Here is a 17,880-nt window from a genome sequence, read left to right as displayed (position 1 = left end):
CAAAAATGTGACCATACTGTAGATCGTACAAAAAAGTTGCAAGATGAGCAAATATATGCCATGGATTGAAAAAAAAAGGTCAGAAAATGGATAGTACTGAGCAAACTCTTCCAAAGTCAAAGAAGAAGATGTGAAAGGATAAAGATAAAGAATCTAATTGTTTGGTATACCACATTCTGTACAACATTTTTCTTTGCCCCATTTTTTTTCTTTTGCACACTCGCATCAGTTTTGGGGTGCCCAGAGGATGTCATATATGTTATCAAATTAGTATGGCCTTATCCATAATTGAATTCTTTTCTTCCTCCTTCCTACCCTCTAGGAGCTTCACACCTCCCAGCAGGACCTAGCAGTGACCAAGGACAGGGTGACTCACTGTGAGGAGGTCATTGAGAATCTCAAGGAAAAGATGCTGGACAAGCAACAAGAGGTCAGAAAATTGTTTAGAAATCTTGCTTTCTTTATTTTAGCAGCAGCTGTTTATGTTTGGCTCATACAATGCTTTCTGTGATGTTTGATGTTACAGAATGTTTCACAGTTTGGATCAATCATTATTCTCATATGTTATACAGTCCCAACAACATGAAGAAAAGGCAAGGAAACTGCAGGCTGATCTCATTTCCTATGAGGAGAACCACCATCACACCAACCAGGAGGTAAGATAAGTCTACGAGCCTTTGTGTTATGAGGGTCTGCATGGGGGGGATCCTGGCAATGCGTAGCGGTAAATTTTAGCGCTGGCAACGCTTAACGATAGATTTAGGTGTGCTATCAACGGTTATCGGTAAATTGACTTGTTATTGGGAGAGGTTACAGAATGATTTCATTGGTTTGTTTCATTATATTCATGGGGATGTCTGGCAAAACTAGGCTGCAGACGCCGACACAGAAAAAGACATGCGGACCCTCTGTTATGGTACCTTGATTATTTTTCTGTGTTCAGCTGGTCAAAGCTAAATTTGTTCCTTCCCAGAACAATCCTTGAAAGAGGTAGCAGAATTAATTCATGATTTTCCAGAAATTGAAAGACTTGGCCTAACTAACTCGAATCTAACTAATTTGAACCAACCCAGTTTGCAGACCAGGAGGACGCCATCCGGCAGCTCCAGTATGAACTGCAGCAGGTGCGTGACCAGAGCGAGGGGAGGCAGGGGCAGATAGGGGAGCTGCAGGAGACCATCGGGCAGCTGCGCATCGACCTCACCAGCCTGAAGGAGCAGAGGAACAGTGCTTCTAAAGAGGTGAGAGGTGTTTATACTAGCTGTAGTTTAATCTGTCCAAGCAGATCCAGGGCTCTCCCTACGCAATGGTGCAAGGGCGCTGCGCCTCTCCCAAAATTCCCAGCGCCTCTCCCAAAATTTTCAAATTTAGGGTCTTTTCTTTGTATTTTTGTAGATAAAAAATAGCGAAAAATTGGATCGGCGTCGATACTCCCGACTAGTAACTCCCGACCGCTACATAACAGTAAATACTTTGCCGAGAAATCGGAAAATAATTATCGAAACACAGTCACCACAAGTTTGGCTTTGTATTGTACTTACGGGCGTGGGGACGCCACCTACTGTTGGGTAATCACACTCCTTTGTTTCTTGTCATTGTTATGCTTGCAAGCAATGGATATCGGTGCCTTTGACATGCATTGATCTCCTTAAAAACCTGTTTTTTCAAGACTCAATCAGAGAAAGCCAGCAAAAATACGTGAAGGAACACACGATTTTCGACCGAGCATTTCAGCCCCTACGTTGTGATTTGCCCTGATTTGCCGTCATTTGTGGTCGTATTCGGCGGAGAATCTATTCCTTTCATTGTTTTCCCGTCAAAATTCTGCTTTGGTAGCGTAGACAAGTCGTATTTCACGCCGGGGTTGACTTCAAATTACCCTCGCTAGCGGCAATCCGGCGGCCATCTTGTTTACTCATTGATATGCATGAATCTAAGCGCTGATTGGTCCGCGTCATGAAAACATGTGCTCTGATTGGTTCATGCAAGATATCACGTGATCACATGGCGGGAAATCCCCTAACACAGTTTCGGCATGGATCGCATTTTGTGACGATAACTGGAGCAGTTTTGGGGTGATTGTAACATTATTGATTTTGAAAAATTAACCAAGCATTTTCTGATGGCAACATTCGGTTAATTTTCCTGGTATACCCTTCCAAACCAGGCGGAATTGGAAGAAGTTTGGCGGGGCATTTTACTAAATAAATAGCAAAACCTATTAAGTTTTTTTAAATGGTTTTTATTGAATGTGCTCTAACGTTATACTAATGAATAATGTTCTACTGGCATAAATTTCTAATTCTTATTTCGAATTCATTACATAATTGTATGAATAGTCATTACTTTTTTTTAAATTTTTTTTAAATAATGTTTTTAAATAACCTAATTTTGATAATAATTTAAACAATTTGGGCTTGATCCTCTGATCCTATCTTTAGTTTGTAACCTTCACAGCCTAAGTTGCAGGAGAAAGCTTCCAATTGCAATTTATAAAGGCAAAATGCAACAGATTTTCTGTCTCTTATTTCTGTAAGATTTACAGCTCAAGTTCTAGGAGAAGGCCTCAAATTGCAATTAAGATGGCCAAAATGCAATAGCTTCTAATTTGGAAAGGGGGGGAGTCACTGTCAAGGGTGATGGTATTGGAAGGCAGAGCCCATCCTTTTCCTTTCACTGCCTTTTGCCTCTTCATTTGAAGACAGGTACCCATTTTTCCACCTGGGTGAAGTGAGGAAAGTTGTGTTAAGTGTCTTTCCCAAGGATTTAATGTCTAGCCAGGAATCAAACCTGTGACCTCTAGGTCTCATGTCCGCTAGCCTTGGCACTCGGCCATCGGATCCCACTACTATCAGTTCTTACGCAGATGCACAAAATTATTGGATGGATAGAAGCCAACGTTTGTCTCTGATAAAAGATTCCCAGATTATCTCTGCATTTGCTCATTTTACAGAAGACATACAGGTTATTGACCCTACTCAATGTTTAGGTAGAACTGTATCCTAACAGCACATTGTTTTCCGTACAGATCTCCCGTCTGGAACAGAGTCTGCAACAGCTGCAGTCTAGTCTACAGCAGGAACATCACAAGCACAGGACAGAGGTGAGTCAAGCCTTGTGATTTGATCTACTTTTGTACTTGATCTTTTTGACTAGGAAAATTTTTTGATGGTGCTTACAACAGCAGCAAGCTAAATCTTACATTGTATTTTTCTTGTAAAATTCAGAAAGCCAAAATGGAGGAAAACGCCAAGTTCTTGGAAAAGAACCTGGAAGACTGCAAGAACAGGATAGTGGACCGAGAGAACGAGCTGGCCAGGAAGGACGAAGCATTGAAACGATATGACATTGAGCTGAACGCGTCACGGGAAGACATCAAGAGCAAAGTGGACGAGGTGAGAAGACTGACTCCTTTAATTCAGAAAGTATTTGAAATATCGACAGCCTCAGGCATGTGTGGAGGGGATGTCCCTGTAGCTCAACTGGTATCAGCCTCATAGTTGAGCTGCTGGTTCCAATTACAGACAAAGCCACTTAATTGCACCCCGGATAAACGCACATTCCATTTAATTGGTAACAGAGACTCCGTTTTGATCCTGCATGGGTCAGGACATATCGGTTGGGGCTCCACCCGTCTTTCGGGGGTCCCATGTTCGAGGAGGTGCCTAAATTAAAAATACTTTGTATACCCTGCTACTGAAACAGCATGGAAAGTTGCTGACCTATGTGCCACTGGACACTACAAGGTGAACAACAACATGCACGTGTGTATCGTTTCCAATGATGTTCTTTAAAATCCATGAAAATGCTGCTATTTAGATTGTTATAAGTGACAGTCTTACTTCTGTTAGATAATAACGTTTCTTTTTTTTTCCCCTCAGATTGAGAGACTGGAGAGCACCATGAAGGGGTTAAAGGTCGACATCAACGGTCTACAATCAGCCAATAGGCAGAGGGATAATGAGGTGGGTGGGGCTTAGCAATGATTGACAGTAGCATCACCATGGTTACACTGTACACGCAAATCAAAGTTCATCTGTGATGGTAATTGACATGATAAAGGGTCTTTTTAATGCTATTTCCGTACACAAAGTAAAGCAAACAAGCTTTCAGTTAGTCCGCTTGTCCTTCTCACTTCAAAATAACCCAAAGCCTATGTCACACTACTTGAACAGAAGTGTATATATTTTGTAAAAAATCTAAAGTTAGTTCATAACTTGAAATGATCAACAGTGGTCTCACCAACTTCTCCCTGTGTGTTGCAGTACTTACAGCTGCAGGGAGAGGCAGACAGGTTGAAGGGAGACCTCGTCGAGGCCAGACGTCAGTACAAGGACTGTGCCCAGGAGGTACGGCTTACCACTCATCCGTTGTCTACTACTGTAGATTTATCAACTTTTGCGGTGGTTTTATTCCGTGGTAATATATCACTGGTTTATTCGTTGAATATCTCTTCGCAGCCCAAAAGGGCTGAATTGCGGAATTCATTACATGCTTGCAAAGATTACACACAATAGAATACTAATACAACAATTAAATCTCACGGCACGTTAAAATCGACACCATACTGTATACATAGAAATTCCATTACATCTTATTGTTCATGAGTTTTACAATATAAGGTATGGAACTGTTAGCATATCTCTTTGTGCGTGTTGGTATCAGGTGAATAGGTGGTTTTCATGGTGTTTTGATTCACTGTGGAAACAGTTCTGTTGTTATACAAGGGAGACACATTCACTGCGTCCTAAATTCATGGTGGAGAGGTCACCATGAAAATCACAAAAATAAAACCACCGCGAAAGTTTCAAGGTCTACAGTATCTGTTAGCTGAAACCTTCTGATCGTTCACTCATTTGTATATTTGTGTAAGAAAACATCATCGGTCATTTGGCTCATTCTAAATGGGTTTCAAAAAAGTTTGATCTATCAGAAACTTAATGTTGTGTAAGGTAGGCAACTTAAAAAAAAAGATTTTTTTAGGGAAATACTCTGCATTAGCTAGCAAATGTTGACTATCGGGTACCAAACCTTACATAACTGCCCCCCTCCCCATCCCAGCTTGCCCACCATGAGGAGAAGCTGATGTTGATGGAGAGCAGCCTGAGCACCACGCAGGAGCAGCTCAGTCTGCGCGTCAGCGAGGTCGTCAAGCACGAGCAGGCCAACCGCAAGCTACAGTCCGAGCTGAAGGCGCTACGGGATCGCACGCGCAGCAACGAGGAGGAGATCCAGGAGAAGAGCCAGGGCCTGGCCAAACTCAGGGAAGAACTAGCCGCAGCGAAACAGGATCACCATAGCAGGTATGTACCTTTCTTTACGTAACAAAAGATGACAAGGTGGTCTTGTGGTTTGGGTTGTTGACTTAGAATCTAGATTAAGGTTCTGGGTTTGAATCACTAGCAGAATCCAGTGTTATGCCCTAGGAAAAGGCACTGTACACCTGTTTCCTCACTTGACTCAGGTGAAAATGAACTAAACATCCAAAAGAGTTTTGCTAGACTCCAACTTTATTTCTCTATCCCCATGTGAAACGAAAACAATGTTGATAATATTGATGGGAACTATTCTACAATTTCAAAGTTTTTAGTCTTCCACTGTTTCTTACCAAGATTTCCCTTGCGATGAATGCTTTTCTATTCATACATATTAATGTACAGATAAACATTTGTGATCAGCTTGTCTATTGTTGTTATTCTCCAGTGTTCAGGAAGGTTTGAGACACCAACAGACAGCACACAAGATTGAGGTGGAGCTAGCCAATGCCCATGAGCAACAGAAGTTGCTGAACGAGCAGATCTCGCAGCAGGACGGGATTCTACGTGGCCTGCAGGACGACCTTCAGCGGGAGAGGGAGAAGCACGCGGAGACGCAACACGTGCTGCAGCAGGCCCGGCAGCAGGGCAGGACCGCTCAGGAACAGCTGGAGGAGACCAAGGCAGAACTCAGGGACAGCAACAACAGGGTACGGCAGCAAGGAGTCATTTCTTCAACCATATTTGTTGATCACCAGAAGGTCGCACGATTTTAAAATAGACAGGAGGTTGCACGTATGTTTAGCCTGAAAATCTACCTTGAAGTTTGTCATTTCGAACAGGGCTTGGTGACCTGCGAACATTAATCCCTGAAAATTGTGTGATTCTCAAGAGGACATTGCACGTATTATTGCCAAAAATGTCATTTAGATGTTGCAGATTTTCAGACGGTTATTAGCAATATAATATGATCTTGTATCACATGTATGCCTTATGTTTTACTTTATGTTTCTCCTTCTACATTGCTGTCAACATGCAATTAGCCTACGAGCATGAATTTTCAATAAACTTATTATTATCAGAAGTTGAAATAAAAGGCCTCTGGACATGATGCTGACCTACATGAAGTTTGAAAAATGACAAGTCCTTGAAACCTCCTATCCTTGTCCCAGGTAAAGGATAAAGACAACATGCTGGCCAAGCTGCAGACGGAGCTGGACACCTTACAGCAGAAGAACCGTGGTGTGAAGGAGGACCTGGCCGAGAGGGAGGGGCAGCTCAGGGTCGCCAAGATGAACATCGCCACGCTGCAGAAACAGGGCAAGCACCACAACCAGGAGGTGAGATTCTTCTTGTTGGTTACCTTGTGGCACATAGGACAGCAAGTTTCCTTGCTGTTTCAGTAGCAGGGGTTATTATGTTAATTGTGTAGTACTGTGTGTGAATTCCAGGAATTGGACAGGCTGCCCAGGCATGTGTAGTTTTTGTTTTGAGGAAAACCCCTGAGGATAACGTCATAGAAAGAAAGACAGTTATATTCCAGAGGATGATAGATTTATATATGAATGTACAGTGTATTGTTTATAGGAAGACTTTGATGACTTGAATGTTTTGTAGAAAATACGCATCATTATTTTGTTGCTGCTTTTGCAAAATTACTGTGGAACCAAATGAAAAATGTGATGAAATCATTTCTTTTACAAATGACAAATATCAGAATTAGTATGACATGTCATGATTTAGTTTTAGTTTTGAGAGCCTATTGTTGATGTGTTTCCCAGGTTGCTCGTTATGAGGAGTCGTTAGCCCAGCTGCAGATGGACCTGGAACAGAGCCAGGACCAGTACAGAACCTGTCATCAGGAGGTGTGTATGTTTGTTTGTTTCGCATAACCAGTAAAACACCTGTAGACATAACATGCAAGATTTGTATCGTAGGTACAAACTGTGTAAGACAGAACTGTAGGGTTTGATCCACTCACACCGTGACGGACCCCTACTCTTTTTGTTTTTGATGAGTGTGGTGGTCAAGAACCCTAACCACAATACCACCTTGCCACCTCGGCTATTTGCATCAAACTCAAAGCATATTGAATTTACAAGACTAGTGTCTTAATTTTTCTTTATTTCCGTCCACACAGCTAATGGAGGCTGAACAGAAGATCCATGAGTTGAAGATTAAGATCTCGACGGTGGAGGGGAACCATAAGGAGTCCATGGAGCAGCTGGGAGACAAGGCCACCGAGGCCGCCAACCTGCGCAACGAGGTCCAGCGTTTCCAGCAGCAGAACCAGGCCATGGCTCAGGAGGTATGCCTCAGTGCCTTAATTATGTGTTTTTTATTGTTTTTATTACAGCCTTTTGTTCTGGTCATGACTTGGTTTTACAGTATATTAGTGTAAATTGAGCCATTTTGTCTGACAGTTTCTAGTTTCTCCAATGATTATTAGACTTAAACAATGGACGCAATAGAAAGTTGTATCTTACTTTGTTGTTCTGGCTCTTTCTCCAGATTGCGATGTACGAGGACAAGATGCGGAAGCTGCGCACCGAGCTGAAGAAGGTGCAGGACCTGAACCGGCAGAGCGAGGAGGAGGTGCGTAACTACGAGCAGCGCCTGGCGGAGCTGGAGCAGCGCGCCCAGTCGTCCAACGAGAAGCACCACCAGGGCCTGCAGGACCTCTCCCACAAGGAGGAGCAGGTCTGTTTGTTTGTTTGTTTGTTTGTTTTTTTGTCTGTCTGTCTGTCTGTCTGTCTGTCTGTCTGTCTGTCTGTCTGTCTGTCTGTCTGTCTGTCTGTCTGCCTGTCTGTCTGTCTGTCTGTCTGTCTGTCTGTTTAACCAGGGGATATCATGTCGCCAACTGGCTGTTTTTAATGAGCCCTTGGGGAAAACCCCAAACGCAATCAAATTTACAAGAGATAACAAAAAAGTTACGCAAACTATAAATTGATACAAAACCAACGTTACTTAAATAACATAATATCATATTACCAAACAATGGTGCAGTCTTAACATAATGTAATGTAAAACATAATAGAATGAAATGAGGATTGAAATCATGATTGAAGTTGCATATCAATGTTGACATAATGTGAAATCATGTACTCAGGTGGTGATGATGAGGGTGGAGCTGTCTGCACTGCAGGAGAAGTTCAGGCAGAAGGCTGAAGAGGTGAGTCTTGAGATTTAGCAGTAATTCTGAAGCAGGATTTGACCTAAGGCCATACTAACTTGATTACAGTATATGGCTGACATCCTTTGGGCACACGAAAACTGATGCCAGCGTGCTACAAAAAAAGTTGGGCAAAAAAAGATGCCTTCATTTTATTAGGAAATCTAAGTGGTCTGGAAGGTTGAACATTAACAAATGACTTAACACACGGAACATCCTATTCCAAACATTCTGAAGAGGTGAGTCCCGAGATTTAGCAGTAATTCTGAAGCAGGATTTGACGTAATGATGTACTGGGCACCCTAGAACTGATGCTAGCATGCTACAAAAAAAGTTGTGCCCCAAAAAAAAGGTTGTCAAAATTATGAAATATAAGAGACCAGAAAGGTTGAACAAATGTCTGAACACACTGAACAATGTATACTAAGCATTTTGTTTCTATTTTTCACGTTTCACAGAATGAGAAGGTGAAGAATGAAGTCGTCGTCCTGCGCCAGAAGAACGCCTCCATGACAGACGAGATCCAGAGCCTACGCCAGTCGCTGGAAGACGCACGGTCTAACGGCGACCGCCTTCATCGCGAGAGCGAACTCGTGGTCACCAACGTCAACACCTGGGTACAAGAGCAGAAGTCGGCCAACGAGAAACTCGGACAGAAAATACGAGACCAGAGCCGTGCCATTGTGACTCTTACCTCTGAAAAAGAACACCTCGTAGAACAAACCGACAGACTACAGAAAGACAACAGGAAGCTACAAGACGAAGTTGACGAGAGACGGTTAGAAAGCGAGAGATTCAAGGCTCTCCAACAACACTCCGCCCACCAACAGGCCCTCCTGAACCAGCTGAAAAACCGGCTAGAAGAGAGAGAATCCGACAACGACAGAGAACTCGGGCAAAAGGTGGCAACGATAGAAGACCTCCACTCCAGGTTAAAGGCAAACGTAGACTCTATCCAGCAGCTGAACCAGCAGCTGAACGCGCTGAACAAGGACAACCTGCGCCAGCGTTCGGCGTTAGAGCGGGAGGTGGCTGCTAGACAGAGTATGGAGCTGCAGCTGGAGAGTAAGGAGCAGACAATCCTGAGTCTGAAGGCGCGACTCGAGGCAAACGTACATCAACATTACTTAAACCACAGTCCACATAAAGAGGTATGTGTACACAGTACTACGCACCCGAAAATAATTTCATCAGGTTGGTGGAACATAGGATATAGGAGATTCTGGACAAAGAATCTCCTATATCCTAAGTACTACACACCATTCTACAGCAGGTCAAGCCAAACCATACTATCTCCAAGTATTCTGCTACACCACCTTTGCCTTATATTCACATAACTGCAGACACACACCACAACAAACAAGCACACAAACTGATTACAGTACCTCAGTTTTCAAAAAATAAGATTTTTATTGTTACAGAGGTAACAGAAGAACACACATCAGAAAAACTGTGTTTCCTAGTAAATGTGATTACCTTTTAGTTAAGTCTGCTATAATTCGTCTGTATGAGAACTAAAGAACTTGACACGTATGTGATCCTTGACACGTATGTGACCCTTGACATGTATGTGACCCTTGACATGTATGTGACCCTTGACACGTGACCCTTGACATGTATGTGACCCTTGAGTTTCCTGGTCTCTACAGGACTCAGGAGTGTCTGGTCTTCAAGATTCAGCTTATGCCTCCGCACTGGAGAGGGGTCTGCTCAGGTCCTCACTCAAGATGGACAAAGACAAGGTAATATTTAAAGGAGTGGTTTGTTTGATGTAACGGTAGTTAGAAATAAAGTAGCAAGACGGCCGCTGTCGTAATCAAGTCAGTATTTCTGCCTGTGTGCTGTGACCCTAGGCCAGCCTTGGAACATGACCGTCATCGGCAGTGTTGCCATAGACTAATTCTAAATGCTTAATTCAACGGGAAATATCCAAGAGACTGGCAAGAAAGGACCACTATGTGACTATGGTCAAGTGGCTGCTATTCAGAGATTAAAGCTAATAGTAATACAAGTTTGACTGTATTTCAGTTTTCTAGTCCTAAAATGGTTTTTATTTTTCATAGGTGCGTGCCAAGGCCCTGGAGGATGCAGGGAGCACAGATCCACAGAACCTGGACAAGTCTTACTGGATACAGAGGGTCGGAGAGGTCAGTTCTCTCTTCTCACAGTTCAGCTAGTTTTTTTTTTTTCATATCTTTCGCAAGATAAGATTGCAAATGTACATGGTAAAATGTGCCTGGTGTCAGATAACGTGTATGCCGTTGAATGGACGAGTTCCATTCCTGGCGTTCCTGGCTAGACATTGCGTCTTTTACACGTCTTTCTAAACTCCACCTTGATGTAAAAGTCGGTACCTGACTTCGGTTAGGGAGTTAAAAGGCAGTGGATGGAGATGGTTGGGCTCCGCCTTCCTATACCATGCCCTAGACACAGTGGACAACAACCCACTGCCCCTACGGCCTCAAAGGCTATAGGACCTTTACCTTACCTATTGTGCTTATGGTTCAATGGTTTGTTTATGGTCCACTCCTGTGCTGACATTGTTCTTCTCCTTCAAGCTGTCCATCCAGCTGCAGCAGAGCAGCGAGTACTGGTCCGACAAAGTCAGGGAACTCTCCATGCAGGTGGAGCGCGCTCAGTCCGTCTCCCCGCGTCCACGGTAGCACTGGACACATCTGAGCACGCTCAGAAGAACAGAACACATCTGAGCACGCTCATTAGCACTGAACATTTTAGAGCATGCTCAGTAGCACTGAACATTTCTGAGCATGCCCAGTACTAGTACTAGTAGCACTGAACATTTCTGAGCACAGTCAGTAGCACTAAACATTTCTAAGCATGCTCAGTAGCACTAAACATTTCTGAGCACGCTCTGTAGCACTGGACACATCTGAGCATGCTCAGTACAATGCTACTAGATTGTATGTACATTGGCTGGAAGGGTGCCAGTAAAGCTATGATTACCTCTGGACAGGACAAACAACAAGAAAAGAGGCTTCGGAAGATGATTTGTTGTTCATTAATATTTCTATTACTATTAGTGAACTGGCTAAGACAAAATAGGTGGGCAAGTGATATTCAAGGGACCAAGTACTAATAAAAACACAGTTTTTTTGCTGGCCATGACTTTTGTGATGACTGATGTATTTGTGTGTTTCTATGTCATGATACATGAAATTGTAAGTATACAAATGAGCACACAAAAATGTAATGCAATTTTTAATAATGCCAAGAAGTCTAGAATTGTGCTCATGTGCCACTGTAAAACTGGTTGCTATGGCTTTGAACCACTCTCTAAGGGATATAGTTTTTTGTGTCAAATCTTAAACATGTGGAACACTTACTACAATGCTTTTGAAAGGCAGCTTTGTAGAAAAATTGTTGTGACAGAAAGCTTTCCTAGTTAAGCATATTTTATAAAGAATTGATTCTCCTGTGACTTCACACGAGCACTATGTAATGGTAGACTGCTGTTGTTGCTAGCAATGTTGAAACTTATTTGATTGCTTTATCTTTTTGTAATTTTCAAGTGTATTTGTATTGCAGATGTAAATTTTGCTTTAATCGTTTGTTGTAGCATCTGAAGCTGAATTTCTGATAAAGACAGGCAGAGATAAAGTATTTGTATATTATGAAACAAGCTAAGAGTCTTTCAAGGTAATGTTATATAAATAATGTGCCACATTCCATACAAACTTGAGATACCTTCTGTTAAATCCGAGACAATAAAAAATGTTTGTATGGTATGATTTTGACCACAAAGGTGCACTGATGTGATTAATTTTTGAACAGATTTCTTGCACAACTTGGTGATATTTTTGTATTGTATTTTGTACAAAGTTATCTGGCTTTACATCATGTGATTATTGTGCCAGTATTGAGTGATTTTTGTCCTAGTACTAGCCATACCGTGTTGCTGCTACAATGTTAGGGTATTATGTATGTAAAAGTTTGTTAGCTGAAGAATTATAATGATTATCTTTTTGTTGAGCAATGATAAAATTCATTGTGCAATTAATTTCAAACCGCTGTGCCAAAATTGTTGGCACAATGTTGGTTTGTATGACTGTGTATTATTGCTTTTGCTGAAGAATAAGTTGTTTTTTAATGGAGTTAATTGGGGATGGTAATTGTCAATATTGACTATTTGTCCTTGCTAGCTGGAGAGCAATGTACAATTTGACAACTTTATAGAATTTTGTACACTGTGTTAAATGACTTCTAGAATTTTGTACACTGTTCAATGATATTGCCCACTTAGACGTTTATTTTCACGAAGAAGAATTTAAATAGTGTCATGACTTATAGACTTAAAGGGCATAAGACACCAATGACATCAACAAGAATTTCCTGAAATTACATAAAACGTAATACTATTGTTTTCACAAAATATTCACACTTCGGATGTTATTGAACATGGAACCATCAAAACTTCATACCTCCAGCTTTTGATTCTTCTCACCAGGTAATTACATTAATCGGTGACTTGCCCAGTCATGACGTCACAATGAACGTGGCAGCTGATTTGGAACTTTGCACTGCGGGTCGGAAAGAATGTTATTTTTACAAGCAAACAAAATAGATATTGTTATGTCTTTTAATTGAATGTTATCACCATAATTAAGCACTGTTCGCTCATCAAATAATGTTTTTCGCAAGCCATGGTGTAAGGTTGTATTTTGGTGTCTTATGCCCTTTAATTAAATCAGGCACACCTGCTGAATGGTGAGTGTCAATGGGTTGAACCTATCAACGTTACCTTCTAGCAGAATTATTGTGAATAACAGTCTGTATTTCCTACTGGTGCATGGTACAAGTACATAAATAATGTCTTATCCGTCCATGTTGGTGTGTATGATGCACATTCCTGTGTACAGAGAACATTTTCTGAAATAAAGATGAACCATGTGTTGTACTCTGATGGCTGAGTCTTCTGTGTCACTAGTCTAAAATTTGATTTGGTCTAAAATATCCCCAAACATCTGCTTGACTGGACAAATTTGAACCTTTGCGGTAGACGACGAAATATTTCGGTACCATATTATGTTAAAACCGAACGTCAGTCATTACACTTAAAGTCAGTGAAAACTTTCTCAAACATGTCCAGAAGACTTCACATAAATTTAGAACGTCATCTAACACGAATCGACGTAAAAAGGATCGATTTGTAGTTGCGGCGTGCGGAGCCCATGTTACACTATGTCCGCCGGTGGAAGCGCCGCCTATATCCATGTACATGTAACGTTACACATCACTTCTTGTACGTAATGCGTAGGTTACGGACGTATATATACATCATCCGCTTTTCCCTGACAACCTTGGCCTTTCCTGAACCATACTGCATACGGCGGCGGATAGCTAGGGACCCTGTAGCTGAATATGTCTGAACTAACGGTTCGGTTACATTCGTCGAAGGTCGTCGTACGATTTAACGTTAACGTTAGATGTCATAGGATTTTCAAACAGGTTGTGACAGAGCCAACCTACCGCCAAGGATCTAAGACAGCCTTTAAGATAGCAAGACAATTGGATTTTGTACGACATATGTATGACTAACTTAAGAATGCTCTCAGTTTGCAATCGTACTACGATCGTACGACGAATAATGCCCGAGGCCCTAAGCTCGAGTTTAAGTATTGTGATGGGAGGAATATATGAGTGAAACTGACAGCACCACTAGAAAATATATATGTGTACAAAAGCCGGTCCAAACCATAATTCGCTTCAGCTAGTAGCGAGATTGCCGAAATTTGCCGAAATGCCTTCTAGTGTAATACGTATAGGCGATGTCCTGGATTTAGCACTCTTGTCCCCATGTGTCTTCAACATTGTTCAGTGAGAATATATTCCAAAGATGTCTTGAAGTGATTATATGATCTATCAAATCTTGGTGAGCCAACCACGAACGCCCGTGCCTAATCAGGGGCGCGTTATATTCAAATTTCCCACCGCGGTGACGTCAGGTCCACAGGTGGTGCATTTTTGCTGTAGCGTGGTCTGTGTAAGACGTGTCCAAAGGTTTATACTTCTGGTGCTCGAAAATGGCAGTTTTCTGACCTTTTTGAGGGAAGTTTTCTAGATGAATTGTGGAGAAAGGCTTGTGGAGTAACATGGGCGAGAATGGCCGGACAAAGTTAGGCGTGCAGCTTGGAAGGGACGTCGGATGACTTCGGATTTAAAAGTGTGACGCAGTAGCAGGCAGGTAACGTTCAAACTTCTGATCTGGAAATTTCTTCTAATTTTCATTTCTGACGAAAAACGAAGGGTTAAGTTTAACCTAATAGTTTCATGGTAGCCTCAAATTCAAGAGAAACATTATATGTAACGTTCCATGTATTTATGGAGATTCTCTTTGTTTTTCGCTGCAGCTATAGACCAACAACGTTGACACCTTCCGTCAGAACAGGTTAGAAAATGCTTCATTGTGTGCCGTCTATTGTTTTCATTCAGTGTATGATATGGTTTCGAACCAATATTGCGACTACGGCTGGCTTTTTGTTGTGTTGTTGTTTGTACGTTACATTCTTCTCAATTTACACGCCGTAATTCAATTTCACCGACTCTCGCGGCGGTTTGAAACCCGTGTTTGCTCGTATGGCGGAAAAAGAGCCACATAACCGTATGTTTTATCAATATTTCAAACGTACATAGAACATTGAAGAAATGTTCAGCGGAGGGGTGGGGTACGGTCCGTGAGGTACGCACGCGGTTTTCTTGTCATGTGATCGTGATGTCATAGGCTTGATAAGCTAGTCCACGTTTCCGACTACGCATGTGCAGTGTCAAAGGTGAAGGCCCCCGAGACGTAAACACAACCCGTCGGGGCGTTGTTATGCAAATCAAGACAATGTCGAGACGAGCACTGTTTGCAAGCCGGGAGCCTTCACCATTGACACTGCACGTGCGTAGTAGCAGTAGCAACCGTGAACTAGCTTATTATGAATCTTTAGTTTTTCCCGTGGCGTGGAAATAAATACCAATTGATTTCAACCTTTCGTTGTCAAATCTTAAAGGTCTATTTACCCGTTGGTAGAACGTACTCAGTCATATCCCTGATTTGCATATCAATCAAAATGGGTTTTTATTTCAACGTTGTAGCTTATGTTGTAGGCCTGCTACTTTTGTCTGCTGAAGTTTAGGAGAAAACCGACATAGTGCGTGAAAATCGAAGAAAAAAAATACTCTCCAAACCATGGAAGGATTTCATCACACTTTGAATGTCTATTTTCTGGCAGACTGAAGACTGAATTTAAAGTAGGGCCGAAACGGCGATTCCAAAACAACTTTACTGTCACCCTGGTTTCCGTTCAACTGACCACGTACACATCTTTTCCCACCACGTAAACCTTTAGTTACCTGTTATAGTCGTGGTTACAAAACACCTGAACATAAAGGCTTAACGAGATGTTGGATCAGTTCAGAACACGGAATGCCTACTTTATGATCTGTAGTCTTTTTCACAAACATGCCGATCAACCTGCCGAGTAGTTCAATCGTAAGGTGGAAGAAAACAGAAAAGGTCAGGCACGTAACCAGTACAGGGGACACAGTCTCCCGGGGTACAACACCTGGGTGGAACCGGACTATGAACATTGCCTCGGCAAATGAAAGGTATATCATGGGCGGAAGATTGTACAGTCCGAAAACATGCCTACCTTCGCGGAGGGGGGATTCTGTAGTGTCAAATTCAAATCGCGTGCCGTATTTGTGTCTGCTCAACATGTCAGAGGTCAAGATCATAGATAGAGAGGGTGATCATAACTATAACAGTACATCAACACCAACGCAGGGGTTATTTCCTTGCTTTTGGCAACATGTGTGTGCGTGTGACAATGGCCCTCCCGAAAGATCCAGCGCTTATGATACCTACACAGGGTCTGTGCAAATATTGGCGATACTGAACACCACCGAGTCCTGCATGGACGAAGTCTGGACTGAGCGGACACCTAAATTAGATGCCTTGCCTACAGGACTATGATGGCTGGTGCGGGCTTGCTGCCCGGAAAATTGTGACCAAAATGGTCTAAAACAGGCTTGACAGCCTGAGTCTTGATTCTATTTGGCTTGCAACAACACCAGTGCCCCTCATCCCCATATGGGGGCTTAAATGCATAGTGCCGGCGTCAGGGGAACGTCAGAGCAGAGCTCTCGAGGCATGGTGGTGAGTTTGCACATGATACGGAAACAAATCACACACCCCAAAAGAACCCAACTTTGAAGGGTTCCAATGTTGGTGTACAGTAATAGATATGATCACTCCCTCTCTCCATGTTTTGATCTCTAGCACGTTGTACGGACATGAATGCGACATACGGTTTGGATGTGGCTCTTCGGAGCCCCCTCCACGGAGGTAAGTATATTTTCGGACTGCACTATCTTTCTCTTATGATTCACCTTTCATTTATCGAGAAAAGGTTCACAGTCTGGTTCGATCCCAGTGTTGTAACCCAGAAGGCAGGAGCCCCTGTACTGGTTATGCGCCTGACATTTTCTCTTTTTCCTCCCCTCACGATTTGACTCCTTAGTAAGTTGATTGGCATGTTTGTGATAAGGACTATGAATTGTAATATAGTCATTTTGTATTCTGTACTATTTAGCTACTCGTTGTACTTTTCTTGAATTTGCATCCACATTTAGAACAGGTAACATTTTTTGGTACTATTTTTGAAAATTTAACTTATAGTGCCTTTTCATGCTTGACCATCTAGAATCAACTCAGAGACTTATAGGAAGGTATCCATGGTTCAAATCGACCAGTCCAATTCCCTGCCCTTAGTACTGAAGTCCCGTCTCCTCCGTTAGCACTGAAGTTCTCTCCCCTGCCCTTAGTACTGAAGTTCTCTCCCCTGCCCTTACTACTGAAGTTCTTTCCCCTGTCCTTAATACTGAAGTTCCTTCCCCTGCCCTTAGTACTGAAGTTCTCTCCCCTGCTCTTAGTACTGAAGTTCTTTCCCCTGCCCTTAATACTGAAGTTCTCTCCCCTGCCCTTAGTACTGAAGTTCTCTCCCCTGCCCTTAGTACTGAAGTTCTCTCCCCTGCCCTTAGTACTGAAGTTCTCTCCCCTGCCCTTAATACGGAAGTTCTCTCCCCTGCCCTTAGTACTGAAGTTCTCTCCCCTGCCCTTAGTACTGAAGTTCTCTCCCCTGCCCTTAGTACTGAAATTCTCTCCCCTGCCCATGCACTTGTTATCAAGTGGCTATAAAAGTATACTTATATACGTGGAAGTCATTGTGACGTACACGCACTGTCGCTCTTACCTCAACCGATAGGGGTCCCCACTGCCACGTCGATCGATAGAATAGGTTTTATCAACTTAAAGCCATACTCAACCCAAGAAGAGAGTGTTCTGATTCGGCTGATAATATTTTCCTGAATCCAAGAACGTAACTGTATTGGCCTGGACTAGGCAGCAGTTGCATTATACAGCATCATTGTTCTGATACCCCCCCCCCC

General features: G+C 42.5%; 1 protein-coding gene across 1 annotated transcript in view; it reads left to right on the top strand.

Moving 5' to 3' along the window:
• The window catches only part of LOC136438327 (uncharacterized), a 42,868-nt gene extending 31,669 nt beyond the window's left edge, over positions 1–11,199 (top strand). Inside the window, exons 43-60 of the mRNA XM_066433090.1 lie at positions 323–430; positions 573–656; positions 1,074–1,241; positions 3,029–3,103; positions 3,228–3,395; positions 3,882–3,965; positions 4,266–4,349; positions 5,062–5,303; positions 5,704–5,965; positions 6,428–6,595; positions 7,037–7,120; positions 7,396–7,563; positions 7,767–7,955; positions 8,365–8,427; positions 8,886–9,584; positions 10,077–10,169; positions 10,491–10,574; positions 10,986–11,199. Coding sequence (XP_066289187.1) covers positions 323–430; positions 573–656; positions 1,074–1,241; positions 3,029–3,103; positions 3,228–3,395; positions 3,882–3,965; positions 4,266–4,349; positions 5,062–5,303; positions 5,704–5,965; positions 6,428–6,595; positions 7,037–7,120; positions 7,396–7,563; positions 7,767–7,955; positions 8,365–8,427; positions 8,886–9,584; positions 10,077–10,169; positions 10,491–10,574; positions 10,986–11,090 — 2,928 coding nt within the window. The 3' untranslated portion in view covers positions 11,091–11,199. The remainder of the gene's footprint in view (positions 1–322; positions 431–572; positions 657–1,073; positions 1,242–3,028; positions 3,104–3,227; positions 3,396–3,881; positions 3,966–4,265; positions 4,350–5,061; positions 5,304–5,703; positions 5,966–6,427; positions 6,596–7,036; positions 7,121–7,395; positions 7,564–7,766; positions 7,956–8,364; positions 8,428–8,885; positions 9,585–10,076; positions 10,170–10,490; positions 10,575–10,985) is intronic.
• The last annotated feature ends 6,681 nt before the right edge of the window (positions 11,200–17,880 follow it).

The sequence above is a fragment of the Branchiostoma lanceolatum genome, chromosome 7 (assembly GCF_035083965.1).
Source record: "Branchiostoma lanceolatum isolate klBraLanc5 chromosome 7, klBraLanc5.hap2, whole genome shotgun sequence".
Taxonomy (NCBI): domain Eukaryota; kingdom Metazoa; phylum Chordata; class Leptocardii; order Amphioxiformes; family Branchiostomatidae; genus Branchiostoma; species Branchiostoma lanceolatum.
The sequence above is the reverse complement of the archived record's forward strand: the minus strand, read 5'-3'. Positions and strand labels throughout refer to the sequence as shown.